This window comes from Coregonus lavaretus (assembly GCF_964263955.1).
Source record: "Coregonus lavaretus genome assembly, chromosome: 13".
Classification (NCBI taxonomy): domain Eukaryota; kingdom Metazoa; phylum Chordata; class Actinopteri; order Salmoniformes; family Salmonidae; genus Coregonus; species Coregonus lavaretus.
In genome coordinates, this window is record NC_140000.1 from 3,349,255 (window position 1) to 3,372,701 (window position 23,447).

General features: G+C 43.0%; 1 protein-coding gene across 1 annotated transcript in view; it reads right to left on the bottom strand.

Moving 5' to 3' along the window:
- LOC311139132 (serine/threonine-protein phosphatase 6 regulatory ankyrin repeat subunit A-like) overlaps nt 1-23,184 on the bottom strand; it is a 51,146-nt gene extending 27,962 nt beyond the window's left edge. Inside the window, exons 1-5 of the mRNA XM_084174021.1 lie at nt 23,003-23,184; nt 7,370-7,453; nt 5,562-5,640; nt 4,862-4,932; nt 4,534-4,734 (exon numbers count right to left, since the gene is read on the bottom strand). Coding sequence (XP_084030147.1) covers nt 4,534-4,734; nt 4,862-4,932; nt 5,562-5,640; nt 7,370-7,453; nt 23,003-23,029 — 462 coding nt within the window. The 5' untranslated portion in view covers nt 23,030-23,184. The remainder of the gene's footprint in view (nt 1-4,533; nt 4,735-4,861; nt 4,933-5,561; nt 5,641-7,369; nt 7,454-23,002) is intronic.
- Between the last annotated feature and the right edge of the window lie 263 nt (nt 23,185-23,447).

Below are 23,447 nucleotides of genomic sequence, written 5' to 3' on the forward strand. Positions count from 1 at the left end.
CTTCTTGTCAAAGGCATTAATGTTGGCTCCTCTGGAGAGAAGCAGCCTCACCATCTAACAGGGAGAGGAGAGCGAAACAAAACACAGGTTGAGGAAAACTAAACAGCAAAATCCGCTAAATCAGGCTTCAAAGCCTCCCCTTTAAAAAATATATTTTGTATTCACAATGAATGAAAGATAACATGTAAAGACATTGTACATTTCTCCCCTTTTAGTCCCCCTTTGACCTCCCCCTCCCCCCAGAATGCCTCCAAACACATTTAAAAAGAAAGGGAAAGTAATTGAATTATATGTCAGAAAACAAAACAGAAGTATACAACAACGTTACTTCAAGCAAAAATGTAATAGCCTAACAATTTCAGGTGATTAAGTGATTTTATAGGCCTATATAGCAGTAATCTCAAGGTGGGGCCAAGAGTACTAATCTGGAGGAAGTGTTTGGAGCTGTTCAAAATAGGATATCATCGGGTCCCAGGAGGAATAAAATGAGTTGGTTGACCCTTGAATGGTAACTTCATTTTTTCGCGTTTAGACCAGTCTTGCTCTCAAGTTTGGGGAAGCTAATTTTCACCATGAAAAAATATCAAGCATTCCATGCATCATCACATTTGCAAACGTATGTAAAATAGCTGACTATTCCTAATGTGATTAGTAAATTGGATAGTCATAATTTAGGCTAATAATATAACTCAATCACTGTTCGCAAAAAAAGGCTGTTCAATGCAGCGCGTGGTGGAGTAGGTTTCTTTTCACTGGAAAAATGTGGCCTTTTATTATTTTAAAATCACGCAATTCTACTACACTTTATATGACTAGAGAGATTAGCAGAATCTTTTTCAACACGACTTTCAAGTGGCACTGACCCAGTGATAAAGACAGTGAATATGCACACTCACCAGGGATATAGCCGATGCCAATGATACTGTTCCCTCAATTAAGTTGAGGATTTTGATCATTAAAAAGACATTAGTATTTTCATCTTCTTCTCTTTGAAGCAATAAGCCAATTGCTTTCCAAACTGTTTCCCTCCATTGTATTTTGAAAAATTGCGATATGCCTGGTTGAGCCTCTCTTTCACTGACATTCACAACTCAACAGTCATCTATTTGGAAGCCTATTCGCCGCACCCGCTGCCTTCCGACAGGCTACGCGATTTAAAACAATCCAGAAGAAGCTAATGATCATGCTTTCTGGTATGGTATACACACGTAACATGTAGGATTCCCAGAATATGTTCTATATTCTCATTATTAACTCATTATAATCAGTGGTTTAATTCGAGTATGATTGGCTAAATAAAACAATGGGCCTATGGTAATGCAACATTAAGTGATTCAAGGAAACTAGCCTATTTTGTTTGTTTATTTGCTCGGGCATCTGAATAACAATTATACATGAACAATAATTTTGCATAGCTTATTCTTTTAACATTGAATAGCCTATAAATGGTTATTACAGCTTAGTTATTAAAACTTAATTTCTCACAAGAATGAGGTTGTGAATTGGGAGGTTCAGCTCGGTCTGGGCCTTACTAGGTCCCTCTTTTAAATCGCCAGCTCTGCTAAAAAGTGCCCACCAGAGTTCTATATAGGCCTAGAACACGGCCTGTGCTCTGGCTTCACATTGATGGTGACAGCGAGATGGAGATTGTGGCCAAAGCAATTTAGCCAAGGCCAGTTCAGTTGCCTCACTTCAGCCACAATGTTGGCCCCGTTGTCTGTGGCGATACAGGACATTAGATTTTCGTCAAGGGCCCAGTCAAGGAATCCCGAACGCAGGGCTTCGGAGAGTTTGTCAGCTGTGTGGTATTCCAGAATGTAGGTTGTTTCCAAACAGTTGGATTTCAGTGTCCAGTCTTTCGTCAGATAGTGCACTGTTAGGTTCATGTAAGGAGTCATATTTACACTTGACCACATGTCCGTATTCAGTGCAAAAATAAACAAATCTACGTCCTTTAGCTCTGTCTGAACCTCCCCCTTCACCTTGTTGAACAAGGTAGGGACCGCTGTTTGAGACAAATACTTTCTCCCCGGTAACTCGTATAGTCTGTCAAATTTCCAGAGCATTTATTTGAAGGCGGGTTTCTCCACCGTTCGTAAAGGCACCATTCCTATGACTAAATAACGAGTTCCAGTGTCTGGCAGTGCTCGCCACTTATCGGTGTCCCATTTGTGGTGCTGGAATTCTTAGTAGGTAGCCTATGGGTTTTGCGCATATTCTGCAAACAGGCTGGTCCAAGTCATCTGGTTCATCGTCGTTAGGTGTGAAACTGACATGTGCCCAAATACAGTGGGGAAAAAAAGTATTTAGTCAGCAACCAATTGTGCAAGTTCTCCCACTTAAAAAGATGATAGAGGCCTGTAATTTTCATCATAGGTACACGTCAACTATGACAGACAAATTGAGAGAAAAAAAATCCAGAAAATCGCATTGTAGGATTTGTAATGAATTTATTTGCAAATGATGGTGGAAAATAAGTATTTGGTCACCTACAAACAAGCAAGATGTCTGGCTCTCACAGACCTGTAACTTCTTCTTTAAGAGGCTCCTCTGTCCTCCACTCGTTACCTGTATTAATGGCACCTGTTTGAACTTGTTATCAGTATAAAAGACACCTGTCCACAACCTCAAACAGTCACACTCCAAACTCCACTATGGCCAAGACCAAAGAGCTGTCAAAGGACACCAGAAACAAAATTGTAGACCTGCACCAGGCTGGGAAGACTGAATCTGCAATAGGTAAGCAGCTTGGTTTGAAGAAATCAACTGTGGGAGCAATTATTAGGAAATGGAAGACATACAAGACCACTGATAATCTCCCTCGATCTGGGGCTCCACGCAAGATCTCACCCCGTGGGGTCAAAATGATCACAAGAACGGTGAGCAAAAATCCCAGAACCACACGGGGGGACCTAGTGAATGACCTGCAGAGAGCTGGGACCAAAGTAACAAAGCCTACCATCAGTAACACACTACGCCGCAAGGGACTCAAATCCTGCAGTGCCAGACGTGTCCCCCTGCTTAAGCCAGTACATGTCCAGGCCCGTCTGAAGTTTGCTAGAGTGCATTTGGATGATCCAGAAGAGGATTGGGAGAATGTCATATGGTCAGATAAAACCAAAATATGACTTTTTGGTAAAAACTCAACTCGTCGTGTTTGGAGGACAAAGAATGCTGAGTTGCATCCAAAGAACACCATACCTACTGTGAAGCATGGGGGTGGAAACATCATGCTTTGGGGCTGTTTTTCTGCAAAGGGACCAGGACGACTGATCCGTGTAAAGGAAAGAATGAATGGGGCCATGTATCATGAGATTTTGAGTGAAAACCTCCTTCCATCAGCAAGGGCATTGAACATGAAACGTGGCTTGGTCTTTCAGCATGACAATGATCCCAAACACACCGCCCGGGCAACGAAGGAGTGGCTTCGTAAGAAACATTTCAAGGTCCTGGAGTGGCCTAGCCAGTCTCCAGATCTCAACCCCATAGAAAATCTTTGGAGGGAGTTGAAAGTCCGTGTTGCCCAGCGACAGCCCCAAAACATCACTGCCCCAAAACATCACTGCTCTAGAGGAGATCTGCATGGGGGAATGGGCCAAAATACCAGCAACAGTGTGTGAAAACCTTGTGAAGACTTACAGAAAACGTTTGACCTGTGTCATTGCCAACAAAGGGTATATAACAAAGTATTGAGAAACTTTTGTTATTGACCAAATACTTATTTTCCACCATAATTTGCTAATAAATTCATAAAAAATCCTACAATGTGATTTTCTGGATTTTTTTTCCTCATTTTGTCTGTCATAGTTGACGTGTACCTATGATGAAAATTACAGGCTTCTCTCATCTTTTTAAGTGGGAGAACTTGCACAATTGGTGGCTGACTAAATACTTTTTTTCCCCACTGTAGATTGTTATGTTTTTTTTTTTGTTGCAATGAGAGCCATCTTTTTCACCTCACTCCTCTGATCTACTGTAACAATGAAAAAGGTCAGAGGTGAAGGTCAGAGGTCAGAGGCTACCCACCCACCCCCAGCCTGTAGGCTATAGATCTAGAGGTACTATAGTTACCCCCGGTCCCCACTTTTCACCTCACCCCCCCCTCTTCAATTAACCTGAATTGACCTTCAAAGATTCTCTCCTATTCGCGCATAGAGCAGATTTGGTGATTGCGGTGCATCAAAAGATAGTCCATCTATTAAACTGTCTATATCTCCTCCAACTAAGTCAGCAAAACAATACCATATAATCAATAGTTAACACTCCCGCTATGGATAAAGTATATCTACATTAAAATAAAGGCGATAAAACATTTCATGGAGAGAAAATCATACTTCTTTTTGGTTTTGACGGTTATTGTATTTTCATGGCGTTCTTCATCCAAAACCGTCAATGTCAAGGTTATCCAATTACCGTCACAGCCCTATATACAACCATTGTAAGTAATCGGATGCACAGTAAGCTCAACGTGGGGATAGGACAGGTATAAAGTGTAGACTACAGTGTGTAATCATGTCCATGCTAATTGCTAACCTCCTGGTGTCCACTGAAGGCTGCATGGTGCAGCGCCGTGCGCCCGGCCCGGTCTGACACGTTCACGTTGCTGAGGAGAGGGACCAGGGCCTCGGCACAGCGGACTGCCTTATTGGCCGCAGCGATGTGGAGCGGCGTTTGCCAGTTCTTGTCCCTGGCGTTCACATCAGCAGAGTGTTTCAATAACACCTGGACAGCCTCCTACAGGAACACAGTTCAAATCATGTTCAACTTTGTTTAAAGTGCATTTAAAAATCACAACACACTTAACAGTCAAACACATATGCACAGGAGTGTGTGTGAGGGCTGACAGTATCAGTACACATACCTCACTGCAGGAAGCCACGGCCCGGTGCAGAGGAGTGAGCCACTTGTTGTCTTTGGCATTTACTCTGGCTCCTGGGACACAGACAGAAAAACAGACCGACAGGGGACAGACCGACAGGGGACGGAGACTATAGGGTTAGTTAGGCCACTGGGGTTGATGAGGCAACATCCTTTAAATTGCTGGAGCACAGAAAGGATGTGTCCAAAACAACACCCTATTACCTTTATAGCTCACTACTTCTGACCAGGGCCCAGGTCAAAAGTAGTGCACTATATAGGGAATAGGGTGCCATTTGCAACGCGCAGAAAGCCTCTTGTAGAGCGCTATTCCGGGACGGGGACTTTCATTACACAGCATCACTCTAAAGAAAATGTCACTGAGTGGAGAGGAGTAGGAGGAGCCCAGCCAACGTGAGACGAGGTGCAACACAAAATCATGAGGGCATTCGGAAGGAAAAGGTTTGACTGTCGCTCACAGTTAAAATCTGGATGCTTCACTTATCAAGTTAAAATAGGGACGTTTCAGCTGTCAACGGCCTTCATTAAAATTACCTCTTAAACACATCAGCTGCACATAAGATCTGAATGGGGATAAGTATGAGGGAAACATTCACATTCAAACACAACCAGCATCAAAACAGAAGTCAAAGTCCGACGGACATGAGTCGTAGCGTAATCCATCTCATCAATGATGACCTTACCTGATAGTATGAGAAGCTCTAGAATTTCTGCATCTCCTAGATAGGCAGCTGCATGCAACGGTGTCCGCTTCTCATTGTCCTGTAGGGAAGAGCAAAGAAGTGTTATAGCCATTTCATATTCAGCTAGTATGGATACAGGAATACATTTGATTTTAAATCGTACTAGTTTAGCAATACATTCTTATGGCTTGGATAATTCAGCTGGCAGCTGGATATTTATGGCTCTAACTAGCCTATACTGCAACTAGGCTACATACTGCAACTAGGCTACATACTGTAACTAGGCTACATACTGTAACTAGGCTACATACTGCAACTAGGCTACATACTGTAACTAGGCTACATACTGTAACTAGGCTACATACTGTAACTAGGCTACATACTGTAACTAGGCTACATACTGCAACTAGGCTACATACTGTAACTAGGCTACATCCTGCAACTAGGCTACATACTGCAACTAGGCTACATACTGCAACTAGGCTACATACTGCAACTAGGCTACATACTGCAACTAGGCTACATACTGTAACTAGGCTACATACTGCAACTAGGCTACATACTGCAACTAGGCTACATACTGCAACTAGGCTACATACTGTAACTAGGCTACATACTGTAACTAGGCTACATACTGTAACTAGGCTACATACTGCAACTAGGCTACATACTGCAACTAGGCTACATACTGCAACTAGGCTACATACTGCAACTAGGCTACATACTGTAACTAGGCTACATACTGTAACTAGGCTACATACTGTAACTAGGCTACATACTGCAACTAGGCTACATACTGCAACTAGGCTACATACTGCAACTAGGCTGCACTAGGCTACATACTGCAACTAGGCTACATACTGTAACTAGGCTACATACTGCAACTAGGCTACATACTGCAACTAGGCTACATACTGTAACTAGGCTACATACTGCAACTAGGCTACATACTGTAACTAGGCTACATACTGCAACTAGGCTACATACTGCAACTAGGCTACATACTGTAACTAGGCTACATACTGCAACTAGGCTACATACTGCAACTAGGCTACATACTGCAACTAGGCTACATACTGTAACTAGGCTACATACTGCAACTAGGCTACATACTGCAACTAGGCTACATACTGCAACTAGGCTACATACTGTAACTAGCTTACACTAACTAGGCTATACTGTAACTAGGCTATACTGTAACTAGGCTATACTGTATGGCTTTATGAAAGCAAGTATGCTATTGCACGAAGTACATACTCTAACGCAGGGTTTACCAAACTCGGTCCTGGGGCCCCCACTGGGTGCACGTTTTGGTTTCTGCCCTAGCACTACACAGCTGATTCAAATAATCAAAGCTTGATGATTAGGTTATTTGAATCAGCTGTGTAGTGCTACAACAAAAAACTACATTTGCACCCAGGGGGGACCACTTGACATAGTTTGTGTAAGGTCACAGATACTGAACAAGGTGAATACGGCTGATGGAAGGAGGCATCTGTTCTGATCAGGCTAAAATATGTGATTTCGGTAGGGTTGCAAAATTCCAGTAACTTTCCCCAAAATCAGAGGTTGTTCCAGAAATCCTGGTTAGACAGAGGATTCTGGAATTCCTGCTTATTCCCTTCTGATTCAGGAATCTTCATATTGGGATTCCTGAAAAATCTAGGCATTTAAGTTACCAGAATTGTGCAACCTTAGATTTTGGCAACAAAATGACTTAAGTTATAAATGTGAAAAAATAGTGTGTTCCTATCCGGAGGACAGACAGGAGGGTGGGAATAATGGTAGGAAACAGCTGGGATGATAACCTGAACATTCACATCCTCTTTCTGAAATATGAGGGAGCGCACTTCATCTGGGTCCACATTGAAGATGGCTTTCAGCAGGCCAGGCTGGAAGAGAGAGAGAGAGAGAGAGAGAGACAGAGAGAGACAGAGAGAGGGACAGAGAGACAGAGAGAGGGACAGAGAGACAGAGAGAGGGACAGAGAGACAAAGAGACAGAGAGAGGGACAGAGAGAGAGAGAGAGAGAGAGAGTCAATCATTGATTTGAACAGTCAGTGCCTCTCAAAGACCTGTTACTATTCACTCAGCTTTGCTAAAACCAACACAAAGGAACAATCCAAGAATAAAAACTAAGTAGGTTAAAATCCCAACTCTATAGTGAGACATTGAGTCAGTACTATTTGTATTTATTATGGATCCCGCAGCTACTCTTCCTGGGTCCAGCAAAATTAAGGCAGTTATACATTTTAAAAACATTACAATACATTCATAACAGATTTCACAACATATTAAGTGTGTGCCCTCAGGCCTCTACTCTACTACCTGGGGGCACACACCTTCTAGTAGGCTTAAATTGAAGATATGGCAAATAGGAGTGGCAATATCGTCTGCTATTATCCTCTGTAATTTTACATCCAAGTTGTCAGACCCCTGTGGCTTGTCATTGTTGATCGACAACAATACTTTTTTCACCTCTTCCACACTTACTTTATGGAATTCAAAATTACTATGCTTGTCTTTCCTAATTTGGTCAGATATACTTGGATGTGTAGTGTCAGCGTTTGTTGCTGGCATGTCGTGCCTACAGTGGCTTGCAAAAGTATTCACCTCCCTTGGCATTTTTCCTATTTTGTTGCCTTACAACCTGGAATTAAAATTGATTTTTGGGGGGTTTGTATCATTTGATTTACACACCATGCCTACCACTTTGAAGATGCAAAATATTTGTTCTTGTGATACAAACAAGAAATAAAAAATAAAAAAAAGAACTTGAGCGTGCATAACTATTCAACCCCCCAAAGTCAATACTTTGTAGAGCCACCTTTTGCAGCAATTACAGCTGCAAGTCTCTATAAGCTTGGCACATCTAGCCACTGGGATTTTTGCCCATTCTTCAAGGCAAAACTGCTCCAGCTCCTTCAAGTTGGATGGGTTCCGCTGGTGTACAGCAATCTTTAAGTCATACCACAGATTCTCAATTGGATTGAGGTCTGGGCTTTGACTAGGCCATTCCAAAACATTTTAAATGTTTCCCCTTAAACCACTCAAGTGTTGCTTTAACAGTATGCTTAGGGTCATTGTCCTGCTGGAAGGTGAACCTCCATCCCAGTCTCAAATCTCTGGATGACTGAAACAGGTTTCCCCTCAAGAATTTCCCTGTATTTAGCGCCATCCATCATTCCTTCAATTCTGACCAGTTTCCCAGTCCCTGCCGATGAAAAACATCACCACAGCATGCTTCACTGTGGGGATGGTGTTCTCGGGGTGATGAGAGGTGTTGGGTTTGCGCCAGACATAGCGTTTTCCTTGATGGCCAAAAAGCTACATTTTAGTCTCATCTGACCAGAGTACCTTCTTCCATATGTTTGGGGAGTCTCCCACATGCCTTTTGGCGAACACCAAACGTGTTTGCTTATTTTTTTCCCTGGCCACTCTTCCGTAAATCCCAGCTCTGTGGAGTGTACGGCTTAAAGTGGTCCTATGGACAGATACTCCAATCTACGCTGTGGAGCTTTGCAGCTCCTTCAGGGTTATCTTTGGTCTCTTTGTTGCCTCTCTGATTAATGCCCTCATTGCCTGGTCCGTGAGTTTTGGTGGGCGGCCCTCTCTGGGCAGGTTTGTTGTGGTGCCATATTCTTTCAATTTTTTAATAATGGATCTAAAATGGTGCTCCGTGGGATGTTCAAAGTTTTTTATATTTGTTATATAACCCAACCCTGATCTGTACTTCTCCACAACTTTGTCCCTGACCTGTTTGGAGAGCTCCTTGGTCTTCATGGTACCGCTTGCTTGGTGGTGCCCCTTGCTTAGTGGTGTTGCAGACTCTGGGGCCTTTCAGAACAGGTGTATATATACACTGAGATCATGTGACAGATCATGTACACTTAAATAAAGTCCACCTGTGTGCAATCTAACTAATTATGTGACTTCTGAAGGTAATTGGTTGCACCAGATCTTATTTAGGGGCTTCATAGCAAAGGGGGTGAATACATACGCACAAACCACTTTTCCTATATTTTTAAACAAGTTATTTTTTTCATTTCACTTCACCAATTTGGACTATTTTGTTACATGAAATCCAAATAAAAATCCATTTCAATTACAGTTTGTAATGCAACAAAATTGGAAAAACGCCAAGTGGGATGAATACTTTTGCAAGGCACTGTAAATTTGCTAATCTTGCCAAAAAATAATTAAAGTAGTTAATGTGGGTTTTGTGATGAATGAGCCATCTGATTCAATGAATGATGGAGGAGTTTGCCTTGTTGCCCAACATTTCATTTAAGGTCGTCCAAAGCTTTTTACTATCATTCATCTTTGTTTCATAGTGTAGTTTCTTCTTTTTATTCAGTTTAGTCACGTTTCTCAATTTGCAGTACGTTTGCCAATCGGTTGTACAGCCAGACCTATTTTCCATCTCTTTTGCCTCATCCCTCTCAACCATACAATTTTTCAATTCCTCATCAATCCACGGGGAATTAACAGTTTTTACAGTCATTTTCTTAAATGGGTGCATGCTTATTAGTAACTGGGATAAGCAATTTCATAAAATGTGTAAAGTGCAGAGTCTGGTTGCTCGTCATTACACACCACAGACCAACAAATATTATTCACATCAACAACATAGGAATCACTACAGAACTTCTTGTATGACCTCATACACAATATTAGGTCCAGCCTTTGGAACTTTGGTTTTCCTAGATATGGCTACTATATTGTGATCACTACATCCGATGGATTTGGATACTGCTTTCAAACAAATTTCTGCAGCATTAATAAAGATATGACCAATACATGTTGATGATTTCATTCCTGTACTGTTTGTAACTACCCTGGTAGGTTGATTGATAACCTGAACCAGGTTGCAGGCACAAGTTACAGTTTGAAGCTCTCTCTTGAGTGAGCAGCCTGATGAAAGCCAGTCCATATTTAAATCACCCAGAAAGTATACCTCTCTATTGATATCAAGCATTTCAGGATGGATGGGGCCATGTATCGCGAGATTTTGGCCAACAACCTCCTTCCCTCAGTAAGAGCATTGAAGATGGGTCGTGGCTGGGTCTTCCAGCATGACAACGACCCGAAACACACAGCCAGGGCAACTAAGGAGTGGCTCCGTAAGAAGCATTTCAAGGTCCTGGAGTGGCCTAGCCAGTCTCCAGACCTGAACCCAATAGAAAATCTTTGGAGGGAGCTGAAAGGGAGCTGAAAGTATAACCTGGTCAAGACCTACAGGAAACGTATGATCTCTGTAATTGCAAACAAAGGTTTCTGTACCAAATATTAAGTTCTGCTTTTCTGATGTATCAAATACTTATGTCATGCAATAAAATGCAAATTAATTACTTAAAAATCATACAATGTGATTTTCTGGATTTTTGTTTTAGATTCCGTCTCTCACAGTTGAAGTGTACCTATGATAAAAATTACAGACCTCTACATGCTTTGTAAGTAGGAAAACCTGCAAAATCGGCAGTGTATCAAATACTTGTTCTCCCCACTGTACATGCTGCTGGGCACACAGAAATCCTATAAATCTACTACATGTTTTATATGTAAATCTGTGTCTGGGCTCCTCTCCAAATCACAAAGGCCCAAGGTTGAGGGGGAATTGATTGAAGCATCAACATGCAGCCAGATATTGTACAGCTCATCCATTACGGTAACACCTCTGATAATATAATACCCCACTGACCTCCAGCCTCCAGGGCGGAATGCAAGGCAGCAGCACCACTCAAACTGCAATACAGTGTTTCTGATCCATAACACTGGGTATGAGAGCCATGTGTCTGCTGGTGATCATTGGGGCTGTTTTGTTTTTTCCATTGTAAACCTGGAGGGAGGGGGTACTGACTGAATGGCCTGGAGGATAGTGAGCACGCTCTCTGTGGGCAGGGGAGCCCTTCCACTGCTGCATCCCAAACTATGTAGTGTAAGTGCACTAACTTTTGACCAGGGAGCATAGGGCTATGGTCAAAAGTAGTTCACTACATTGTAGCTGTGCCATTTGGGAGGCTCTGAGGGCCTGATTGCCCATGAGAGAGCCAGATGGAACATTCCCTGGCTGCCACAAACCCTTTAACTCTTCAATGACTTAATCCACGCTGCCAACAAGTAAAGTCACTGGGTGAAATTAGCCAACTCACAGACTGTTGTTAACTTTCCATTAAGTTTCATTTGGATAACACTGACAAGCACTTCCCACCTCTCTGGGGGACGGTTGCTAAGACAAAGGCTTGGACAGTAACCGATTATATCGTTGTTCTTTATTAATAGAAAGAATATGACCAGTAGGATCACCATTATTTTCTAGTGTATTCTGAGTAGGTAGACAGACAGCTAGCTTTGTGCTCCAGCTCCAGCCTGCATGTGTACGTTCAGCAATTTTCATCTTTATTTGGATCCCAATTAGCTGAAGCCATGACTTCCTGTTCCTGGGGTCCATTCCTCACATCCACATCCTTTACCTCTATTCATTAGTATTCCATAAAAGTACCCTTCATTAGCATTCCATAAAGTACCCTTCATTACCATTCCATAAGTGCATCGATGACGTCGTCCCCACAGTCACCGTACGTACATACCCCAACCAGAAGCCATGGATTACAGGCAACATCCGCACTGAGCTAAAGGGTGGAGCTGCCGCTTTCAAGGAGCGGGACTCTAACCCGGACGCTTATAAGAAATCCCGCTATGCCCTCCGACGAACCATCAAACAGGCAGAGATGTCAGTACAGGACTAAGATTGAATCGTACTATTTGCACCCCCACCCCATCTTTTTACGCTGCTGCTACTTTGTTAATTATTTATGCATAGTCACTTTAACTCTACTCACATGTACATATTACCTCAACTAGCCGGTGCCCCCACACATTGACTCTGCACCGGTACCCCCCTGTATATAGCCTCCCTACTGTTATTTTATTTTACTTCTGCTCTTTTTTTCTCAACTTTTTTGTTGTTGTTGTTTTATTTAACTTTTTTATTAAGAAATAAATGCATTGTTGGTTAAGGGCTTTAAGTAAGCATTTCACGGTAATGTCTACACCTGTTGTATTCGGCGCATGTGGCAAATACAATTTGATTTGATTTGATGTACCCTTCATTAGCATTCCATAAAGTACCCTTCATTAGTACACCATAAAGTTAAAGCACCATTGTAATGGCTGCAGCCTGATTGGAGGAGACTGAGACAGAGCCTAAATGATGTGTAAACCCCCCAGGACATCTGATGTGTTCCAGTGAACAACACAAGCCCAGCTAATTGGCTAATGCACTTCCTCCTCCATCAGCACAGCAGCCCTCTACCCTGCACAGCCTTCTGGACAGGCGGCATCCCAAACGGCACCCTATTCAGTGCACTACTTTTGACCAGGGCCCATAGGCTTCTGGTCAAAAGTAGTTCACTGTATAGGGAATAGGGTGCCATTTGGGATGGAACCCTAGGCATACCTACACCCTTATGATGGACTGGAGGTCAGGGCCCCTGGGCACGTGCCCTGCGTGCCCGGTCGGTATTCGGCCATGATTACTACAAGTTTAGATTGCTGGCAAGCCTAACTTACCAATCTAAAAAAAAATTGACACGGCTAATTGAGTGACTGTCAGTGACTGACATTGGAGAAAAACTGCTGATGCACAACCAAATTTGGAAATTGCACCTTAGGTATTCTACTACTCAAACTCTAAACAGTAAGTTGAGACGCCGACTGAGTTCCCCAAAAATATATTTTAAAAATAGCACTGACATCTCACGACCCACCATTAACATGTCCCATACTTTAAGAAAGGCTGGACTAGATCATTATTAATTAACTTGTTCAGTTTCTTATGCAAAACTGCCTCGCGGCTTCAAAGCAACCATGGGATTGTGACTAGTCACATAGTGTTTCACATCACATGCCGATTCCTAGAGCTCTATGAAATTTGAGATGATGCACGCCCACAAACTGGGCCATAGGATAAGTCTTGTTTCTAATGACATAATACTCCTGGCAGGGTTGTCAAATGCATGTTGTTTACTATGAACTACGACACTGCAGCACTAATCTGGTTGAGCAAGGTTGCATCTAGTTTGCCTATGGCAATCCTTTAGCAGATAGATGTAGGCTTCAGGTTAGCAGATCCAGCCTAATCTCGATATGACTAGCCATCATCATTTTAAAAAATGGGATGCAATTTCTAGGCTTCCGAATGAGCAAGATCACAGAGCCTAGTCCTATTTCTGGTACATGATTATGTTGCCCTACAGCTTGGGCCTTTATCAACATGTTAATGTATCACTGTAGAGAGAATTGTAAAGACCTCTCAAACAATACACTAATTCAATGTCAACCATTTCAAACGTGATGCTAGAGAGCTACAGATAAATATAGTTAGAAGAAAATACTGTCATTTAGAGCCCTAAACAGCAGGCTGTAATAGCAGGGCCTTTCCTGATTATTGTCTATTGAAAAGAAGCGTTGAATATAATTCACTTCAGGCATTCCCTCTCATTCTGCTATTAAAAATGCAGGCTACAATTGAGGTTAGAAGACCCACTGGATACAAACAGTGTAACAAGTAAGCACTTGTGCTACTAGAATGTTTCATTTAAAAAGATGTCAGTCGCCCTTCGCAGAGAAAGGCAACGGGACAAAGCTACATTTTGTTATGTGGGGTCTAACCCTGCTCCAGTGGAAGAGCTTTTCTAAGCCTCTCCAGCAGCACAACCATGCAGTGCACCTCCTCCTCCTACAATCCAGCCTAGTTAATACCATCACCATGGAGACAGCTCTTTGGCAACTCCTGAGCCTCTCTCATTGGAGTCTGGGCACATGATCATTCATGCACAAAACACAAATGAGGGACACATGCGCATACATATGTCGCAAGCATAGCGCACGCGCACACACCTGAGACAAACAGACACTCTCACACACTCTTGAAAGCACAAAGACTAGCACACAGGACCCACATGCAAACACAAAGCCTAGCTACTAGCATGCATGCAGCATATACTGCCAGTGTGATAAATATGGCCCTGTAATGATAAGAGCAAGCTATTCAGGCTATGATGTACAAGTGTGGCACAGTAGAGCCTTTGGTTATTCAGTCTCCAACTGCCAATAAATCATATCAAATAAAATTGTATGTCACATTCGCCGAACACAACAGGTGTAGACCTTACAGTGAAATGCTTACTTACAAGCCTTTAACCAACAATGTAGATTTAAGAAAAATAAGTGTCCACTTTAACATCCCCCTTTGATCACCCCTCCACTATTACCCCTTTATAAATAATTCAATAGCCCATAAATGGAAAAAAATACATTTGTCTACATGGCAGGTGTCTACATGGTTTTGCGCATGTGCCAGGTGATATAAATCTCAATGGCAGTACCGGCGCTCTAAAAAGGTCAGGTAAATAATACATTCCTGTGGATATTTTGTCTCAGGACCAACCACAAAGGTAGAGTAGGTTCAAATGTAATTTTATTCAACATTCTGGCTTGTAAGGAAACTTTCCAAGTTTTTGCGGTGCTTTATTTCAGAATGTATACCAGAAAGCTGGTATCAGTCTGATTTATAAGGCAAAATGCTGCTGTGAATTCAGGATACAAAATAGCGCTATGTAAGTGTAACAATACCACATTTCTGAGAAAGCGCAGTAGGGAATTCAAAGTGGGCCTGGCATTATAGAATCCCTAAGGTCTATAGCCAGCCATTACCTGATAAGGAACCATAGTAAGTAACACAATGTAAGGAAAACATTGTCCCAAAAAGGCCTATTTGTGTAGTGATGTTGAGGTAGGTGAAACAATAAACCATACACAGTGACACTGAATACCAGCTCGACTACCCAGCTCAACATGCTTGCATTCCTTGGCTTTAGTTCAATAGTTGTTGAAAAGTGATGGTGATGTGTGGCGTCACAGCAGTACTGTAGGTAGTTAGCTTCCCATTTCCTCTCTTTATAGATGGGAGAGCTAGAGCTAGCGAGGGACCTTCAACAATAGTGGCAATCAGATATTAGTTAGCTGGTAGCTATAACTATCTAACACATTGCCTGGGATAGCTAATATTAGCTAAGTAAACTGGAACTCCGGCATGACCCGTAACGCTTTATTATTCGTGGCTTAGCTAGGTAGCTAACCTACCAGCTTAGACCTGTGTGAAGCTAGCCACAATAGGGATTAGCCACAATAGTGGAATTTGCAGTTTGCCTTCAAAATAAAAGTCTCCCATTGAAAGTGATTCAAACAGATACAAATAGTTGAATCATGCACTATTTGGACTAGATAATGCTGAACAAGGTCCGAATGTTGTTACATAAATTCAACAAAAGACAATTTGTTAATTTGACACAAAAACAAAACATCTGTTGAAATCGCACTCTGGATGTATTAGACTTTAGAATTGCATTAGGGGCATACTTACTTACACACACACACACACACTGTACAGCCGAACCTCTGGATGTTGCACCCATGACAGAACACAACTGTGTAGAGTTTACACAAATATTAGCGTCTTAGCTCTTATTGTGGGACAAAATGAGCCACATTAAGCATTCAGCCTTATCTCCAAGAGCTTTCAATTAGAAATGTAGCTGCAGATTTCTCCTGGCGCCGACGAAGATGGCGGCCTCGCGACTAGCTCTTAGGAAACTTTGCGGTAAAATCGGCGACCATTGCTATTCAAACTTCAGGGATGGTTATAAGATCCTCCCCCGCCCTCCTTTCGGCAAATCTGACCACGACACCATATTGCTCCTCCCTTCCTATAGGCAGAAACTCAAACAGGAAGTACCCGTGCTAAGGACTATTCAACGCTGGTCTGACCAATCGGAATCCACGCTTCAAGATTGTTTTGATCACGCGGACTGGTTCAGGGTAGCTTGCGAAAATAATTTAGACGAATACACTGAAACGGTGACTGAGTTTATCAGGAAGTGTATAGGTGATGTTGTGCCCACTGTGACTATTAAAACCTACCCTAACCAGAAACCGTGGATAGATGGCAGCATTCGCGCAAAACTGAAAGCGCGAACCACCGCATTTAACCATGGCAAGGTGACTGGGAATATGGCAGAATACAAACAGTGTAGCTACTCACTCTGCAAGGAAATTAAACTGGCAAAACATCAGCAGAGAGACAAAGTGGAGTCGCAATTCAATGGCTCAGACACGAGATGTATGTGGCAGGGTCTACTGACAATCACGGACTACAAAAGGAAAACCAGCCACGTCGCCGACACCGACGTCTCGCTTCCAGACAAGCTAAACACCTTCTTTGCCCGCTTTGAGGATAACACAGTGCCACCGACGAGGCCCACTACCAAGGACTGTGGCCTCTCCTTCTCCGTGGCCGTCGTGAGTAAGACATTTAAGCATGTTAACCCCCGCAAGGCTGCCGGCCCAGACGGCATCCCTAGCCGCGTCCTCAGAGCATGCGCAGACCAGCTGGCTGGTGTGTTTACGGACAGATTCAATCTCTCCCTTTCCCAGTCTGCTGTCCCTACATGCTTCAATATGGCCACCATTGTTCCTGTACCCAAGAAAGCAAAGGTAACTGAACTAAATGACTATCGCCCCGTAACACTCACCTCTGTCATCATGAAGTGCTTTGAGAGACTAGTCAAGGATCATATCACCTCTACCTTACCTGTCACCCTAGACCCACTTCAATTTGCTTACCGCCCCATAGATCCACAGACGATGCAATCGCCATCACACTGCCCTATCCCATCTGGACAAGAGTAATACCTATGTAAGAATGCTGTTCATTGACTATAGCTCAGCATTCAACATCATAGTACCCTCCAAGCTCATCATTAAGCTCGAGGCCCTGGGTCTGAACCCCGCCCTGTGCAACTGGGTCCTGGACTTCCTGACGGGCCGCCCCCAGGTGGTGAAGGTAGGAAACAACATCTCCACTTCGCTGATCATCAACACTGGGGCCCCACAAGGGTGCGTGCTCAGCCCCCTCCTGTACTCCCTGTTCACCCATGACTGCGTGGCCAAGGTTTGAGGTAGTCACCTGGAATGCATTTCAATTAACAGGTGTGCCTTCTTAAAATTTAATTTGTGGAATTTCTTTCCTTCTTAATGCGTTTGAGCCGATCAGTTGTGTTGTGACAAGGTAGGGTGGTATACTGAAGATAGCCCCATTTGGTAAAAGACCAAGTCCATATTATGGCAAGAACAGCTCAAATAAGCAGAGAAACGACAGTCCATCATTACTTTAAGACATTAAGGTCAGTCAATACGGCAAATTTCAAGAACTTTGAACATTTCTTCAAGTGCAGTCGCAAAAACCATCAAGCGCTATGATGAAACGGGCTCTCATGAGGACCGACACAGGAATGGAAGACCCAGATTTACCTCTGCTGCAGAGGATAAGTTCATTAGAGTAACCAGTAAATGCTTCACAGACACATCTCAACATCAACTGTTCAGAGGGGACTGTGTGAATCAGGCCTTCAGGGTCGAATTTCCGCAAAGAAACCACTACTAAAGGACACCAATAAGAAGAAAAGACCTGTTTGGGACAAGAAACACAAGCAATGGACAATAGACCGGTGGAAATTTGTCCTTTGGTCTGGAGTCCAAATTGGAGATGTTTGGTTCCAACTGCCGTGTGGGTGAACGAATGATCTCCACATGTGTAGTTCCCACCATAAAGCATGGAGGTGGTGGTGTTATGGTGCCTTGCTGGTGACGCTGTCTGTGATTTATTTAGAATTCAAGGCAAACTTAACCAGCATGGCTACCACAGCATTCTGCAGCGATACGCCATCCCATCTGGTTTGGGCTTAGTGGGACTATCATCTGTTTTTCAACAGGACAACGACCCAACACACCTCCAGGCTGTGTAAGGGCTATTTTACCAAGAAGGAGAAGGATGGAGTACTGCGTCAGATGACCTGGCCTCCACAATCCCCCGACCTCAACCCAATTGAGATGGTTTGGGATGAGTCGGACGGCAGAGTAAAGGAAAAGCAGCCAACAAGTGCTCAGCATATGTGGGAAGTCCTTCAAGACTGTTGGAAAAGCATTCCAGGTGAAGCTGGTTGAGAGAATGCCAAGAGTGTACAAAGCTGTCATCAAGGCAAAGGTTGGCTATTTGAAGAATCTCAAATATAAAATATACTTTGATTTGTTTACCACTTTTTTGGTTACTACATGATTCCATGTGTTATTTCATAGTTTTGATGTCTTCACTATTACTCTACATGTAGAAAATAATAAAAACAAAGAAAAACCCTTGAATGAGTAGGTGTGTCCAAAATTGCCTGGTACTGTATGTTCAAGTCTAGTGTTGAGGAGGATGTCAGCGATCCCACCATGGTCGATCTGCCCAAGACGTTTATGGGTGATCCTGACTTCGGTAAACCTCCTGAATTGTCCTTTGAAAACCCCAAAGGTGAGCGAGTTTGTAGGACCGCTGAAGAAAGAGAGGGTCCCTACAGTTGACACTTCGATGTCTAGGAAACAGCTGATTGCAGAACAGAGTAAAGATGTTTCCCTCTCCCCTCTTTTGCTGAGATACGTCCAGAGGCGGAGTTTGATGAAGTTTGTGTGGGTTATTTTGACAGTGATGGTGTTCTAATGAGGAAACGGCGTTCTTGCGCCACTTCTGGGCAAATTTGTCGTTCCAGTTACGCTTCGACAAGAGATACTGAGGTTGGCTCACGATAGTAGTATGGTACAGTATTTCTGAGTATACTTCAACTAGCCGGTGCCCCCGCACATTGACTCTGCACCGGTACCCCCTGTATATATAGCCTCCCTACTGTTATTTTATTTTACTTCTGCTCTTTTTTTCTCAACACTTTTTTGTTGTTGTTTTATTGTACTTTTTTATTAAAAATAAATGCACTGTTGGTTAAGGGCTGTAAGTAAGCATTTCACTGTAATGTCTGCACCTGTTGTATTCGGTGCATGTGGCCAATTAAATTTGATTTGATTTGATTTGGCAGGCCATCTTGGGGTCAACAAGATGTATGACCGTATTTTGCATAACTTCTTCTGGCCTGGTCTGAAACAGGAATACTTAACACATTATACTTAAAATGTGATTCCTTCCACACCAGGTTTAAAGTCCCGCAATAAGTGCAACGATGTTAATTTTTTAGAAAACTCTTCACAGTTGTGTTCTGTGGGTGTCACCGAGTATGCTGATACCCCATTTCATGGGAGCACAATCTCTAGCTTAGGCTGTACAGTCAATATGCATGTTCAATACGTAACATAGGCTTGAATGCTTAATGTGGCTAATTTTGCCATTTCTTAAAATCTCACAATAATTTTTATTTATTTATTTCACCTTTATTTAACCAGGTAAACCAGTTGAGAACAAGTTCTCATTTACAACTGCGACCTGGCCAAGATAAAGCATAGCAGTGCGATAAAAACAAACACAGAGTTACATATGGGGTAAAACAAAACAAAGTCAAAAATACAACAGAAATACATATAATATACAGTGTGCAAATTTAGCAAGTTAAGTTAAGGCAATAAAATAGGCTATAGTGCAAAATAATTACAATTAGTATTAACACTGGAATGATAGATGTGCAAGAGATGATGTGCAAATAGAGATACTGGGGTACAAATGAGCAAAATAGATAACAATATAGGGATGAGGTAGTTGGGCGGGCTAATTTCAGATGGGCTGTGTACAGGTGCAGTGATCGGTAAGGTGCTCTGACAACTGATGCTTAAAGTTAGTGAGGGAGATAAGTGTCTCCAGCTTCAGAGATTTTTGCAATTTGTTCCAGTCATTGGCAGCAGAGAACTGGAAGGAATTGCGGCCAAAGGAGGTGTTGGCTTTGGGGATGACCAGTGAGATATACCCGCTGGAGCGCAGACTACGGGTGGGTGTTGCTATGGTGACCAATGAGCTAAGATAAGGCGGGGATTTGCCTAGCAGTGATTTATAGATGGCCTGGAGCCAGTGGGTTTGGCGACGAATATGTAGTGAGGACCAGCCAACAAGAGCGTACAGGTCACAGTGGTGGGTATTATATGGGGCTTTGGAGACAAAACGGATGGCACTGTGATAGACTACATCCAATTTGCTGAGTAGAGTGTTGGAGGCTATTTTGTAAATGACATCGCCGAAGTCAAGGATCGGTAGGATAGTCAGTTTTACGAGGGCATGTTTGGCAGCATGAGTGAAGGAGGCTTTGTTGCGAAATAGGAAACCGATTCTAGATTTAACTTTGGATTGGAGATTCTTAATGTGAGTCTGGAAGGAGAGTTTACAGTCTAACCAGACACCTAGGTATTTGTAGTTGTCCACATACTCTAGGTCAGACCCGTCGAGAGTAGTGATTCTAGTCGGGTGGGCGGGTGCAAGCAGCGTTCGGTTGAAGAGCATGCATTTAGTTTTACTAGTGTTTAAGAGCAGTTGGAGGCTACTGAAGGAGTGTTGTATGGAATTGAAGCTCGTTTGGAGGTTTGTTAACACAGTGTCCAATGAAGGGCCAGATGTATACAAAATGGTGTCGTCTGCGTAGAGGTGGATCTGAGAGTCACCAGCAGCAAGAGCGACGTCATTGATATACACAGAGAAAAGAGTCGGCCCAAGAATTGAACCCTGTGGCACCCCCATAGAGACTGCCATAGGTCCAGACAACAGGCCCTCCGATTTGACACATTGAACTATCTGAGAAGTAGTTGGTGAACCAGGCGAGGCAGTCATTTGAGAAACCAAGGCTATTTAGTCTGCCAATAAGAATGCGGTGGTTGACAGAGTCGAAAGCCTTGGCCAGGTCAATGAAAACGGCTGCACAGTACTGTCTATTATCGATCGCGGTTATAATATCGTTTAGGACCTTGAGCGTGGCTGAAGTGCACCCATGACCAGCTCGGAAACCGGATTGCATAGCGGAGAAGGTACGGTGGGATTCGAAATGGTCGGTGATCTGTTTGTTGACTTGGCTTTCAAAAACTTTTGAAAGGCAGGGCAGGATGGATATGGGTCTGTAACAGTTTGGATCTAGAGTGTCACCCCCTTTGAAGAGGGGGATGACCGCGGCAGCTTTCCAATCTCTGGGGATCTCAGACGTTACGAAAGAGAGGTTGAACAGGCTAGTAATAGGGGTTGCGACAATTTCGGCGGCTAGTTTTAGAAAGAAAGGGTCCAGATTGTCTAGCCCAGATGATTTGTAGGGGTCCAGATTTTGCAGCTCTTTTAGAACATCAGCTGTCTGGATTTGTGTGAAGGAGAAGCGGTGGGGGCATGGGCAAGTTGCAGCGGAGGGTGCAGAGCTGGTGGCCGGGGTAGTGGTAGCCAGGTGGAAAGCATGGCCAGCCGTAGCAAAATGCTTGTTGAAATTCTCGATTATTGTAGATTTATCGGTGGTGATAGTGTTTCCTAGCCTCAGTGCAGTGGGCAGCTGGGAGGAAGTGCTCTTATTTTCCATGGACTTTACAGTGTCCCAAAACTTTTTGGAGTTAGTGCTACAGGATGCAAATTTCTGTTTGAAAAAGTTAGCCTTTGCTTTCCTAACTGCTTGTGTATATTGGTTCCTAACTTCCCTGAAAAGTTGCATATCGCGGGGGCTATTTGATGCTAATGCAGTACGCCACAGGATGTTTTTGTGCTGGTCAAGGGCAGTCAAGTCTGAGGAGAACCAGGGGCTATATCTGTTCTTAGTTCTGTATTTTTTGAATGGGGCATGTCTATTTAAGATTGAGAGGAAATTACTTTTAAAGAACAACCAGGCTAAGACGCTAACACTTGTGTAAACTGTACACAGTTGTGTTCTGGAAGTGTCACCGAGTAGGCTGATAACCTATTTCATGGGTGTAACATCCATAGGTTAGGCTGTACAGTGCATATACAGTAAGTACGCCCCAAATGCAATTAATATCTAATACATCCACAGTGCGATTTCAACAGATTGTAACTTCATTTTGCATCAAATTCACTAATTGTCTTTTGTTGAATTTATATAACATTCCAAACTTTTAGTTTAGTATTATCTAGTCCAAATATGGCATTATTCCACTATTTGTATCACTTTCAATGGGGGACATATATTTTGAAGGCTAACAGCAAATCCCACTATTGTGGCTAGCTTCACGCAGGTCCAGTTTAGCAAGCTAGCTAGTAAATTGCGTTTCCAGTTCGTATACCATAGGCATAGCTAGCTAGCTACCATATGGCTAAACTAGCTAGATGGGTAACAACACGCTAGTTAGCCAACGTTAGATAACCTTGTTTACTGATTTACACCAAGACTTATGACCTTGAGTAAGCACTTACATTGACCTTAGTTAAACGTTCCATCTCGCAAATCCCATAATTTAGCTAGCTAGTTATCCACCTTTACATCAGCGTGGCCCTGCCTGCACATTCCGCTGTTGAGAACGAGCTAGCAATTTTACTACCTTGCTAGCTAACGTTAGCTACCTTGGTTTTGACAAGACGGATCACTTACCTGGTCTCGGATTTTGAGAACCACCATCTTTCTATAGTTTTACTTGTTCTCATGCAGAACTAGAAAATGATGTTGGTCGTTCTCTGAATGTTTGGCCCAACACTCCAGCTTGTTAGTTGCCAGTTACTATGAGGCCTATGTTTTTAAACCTGATAAGACTTGAAGGGAAAAAGTCCATAACGTTACCGCCACCGTGCGTGACCTCCCAAAAAGAAGCAATTTCATTGGCCAAAGAACGACTGGAATCGAGTAACAAGGTTTGTGGTTGGTCACACGATGCTCAGTTGTCCCTAAACGCTACCAGACCAGTGATAAATCATACAGCGCACAGTCCAGTCCTTGAATAAACTGTAACCGGCAAATGGCAGGTGGAATTAAATTAGTTGGATAGGGATTAGTAAAGCCGTGTTCACATTGGCAGTTTGAAGTGACTCAAATTCTATTT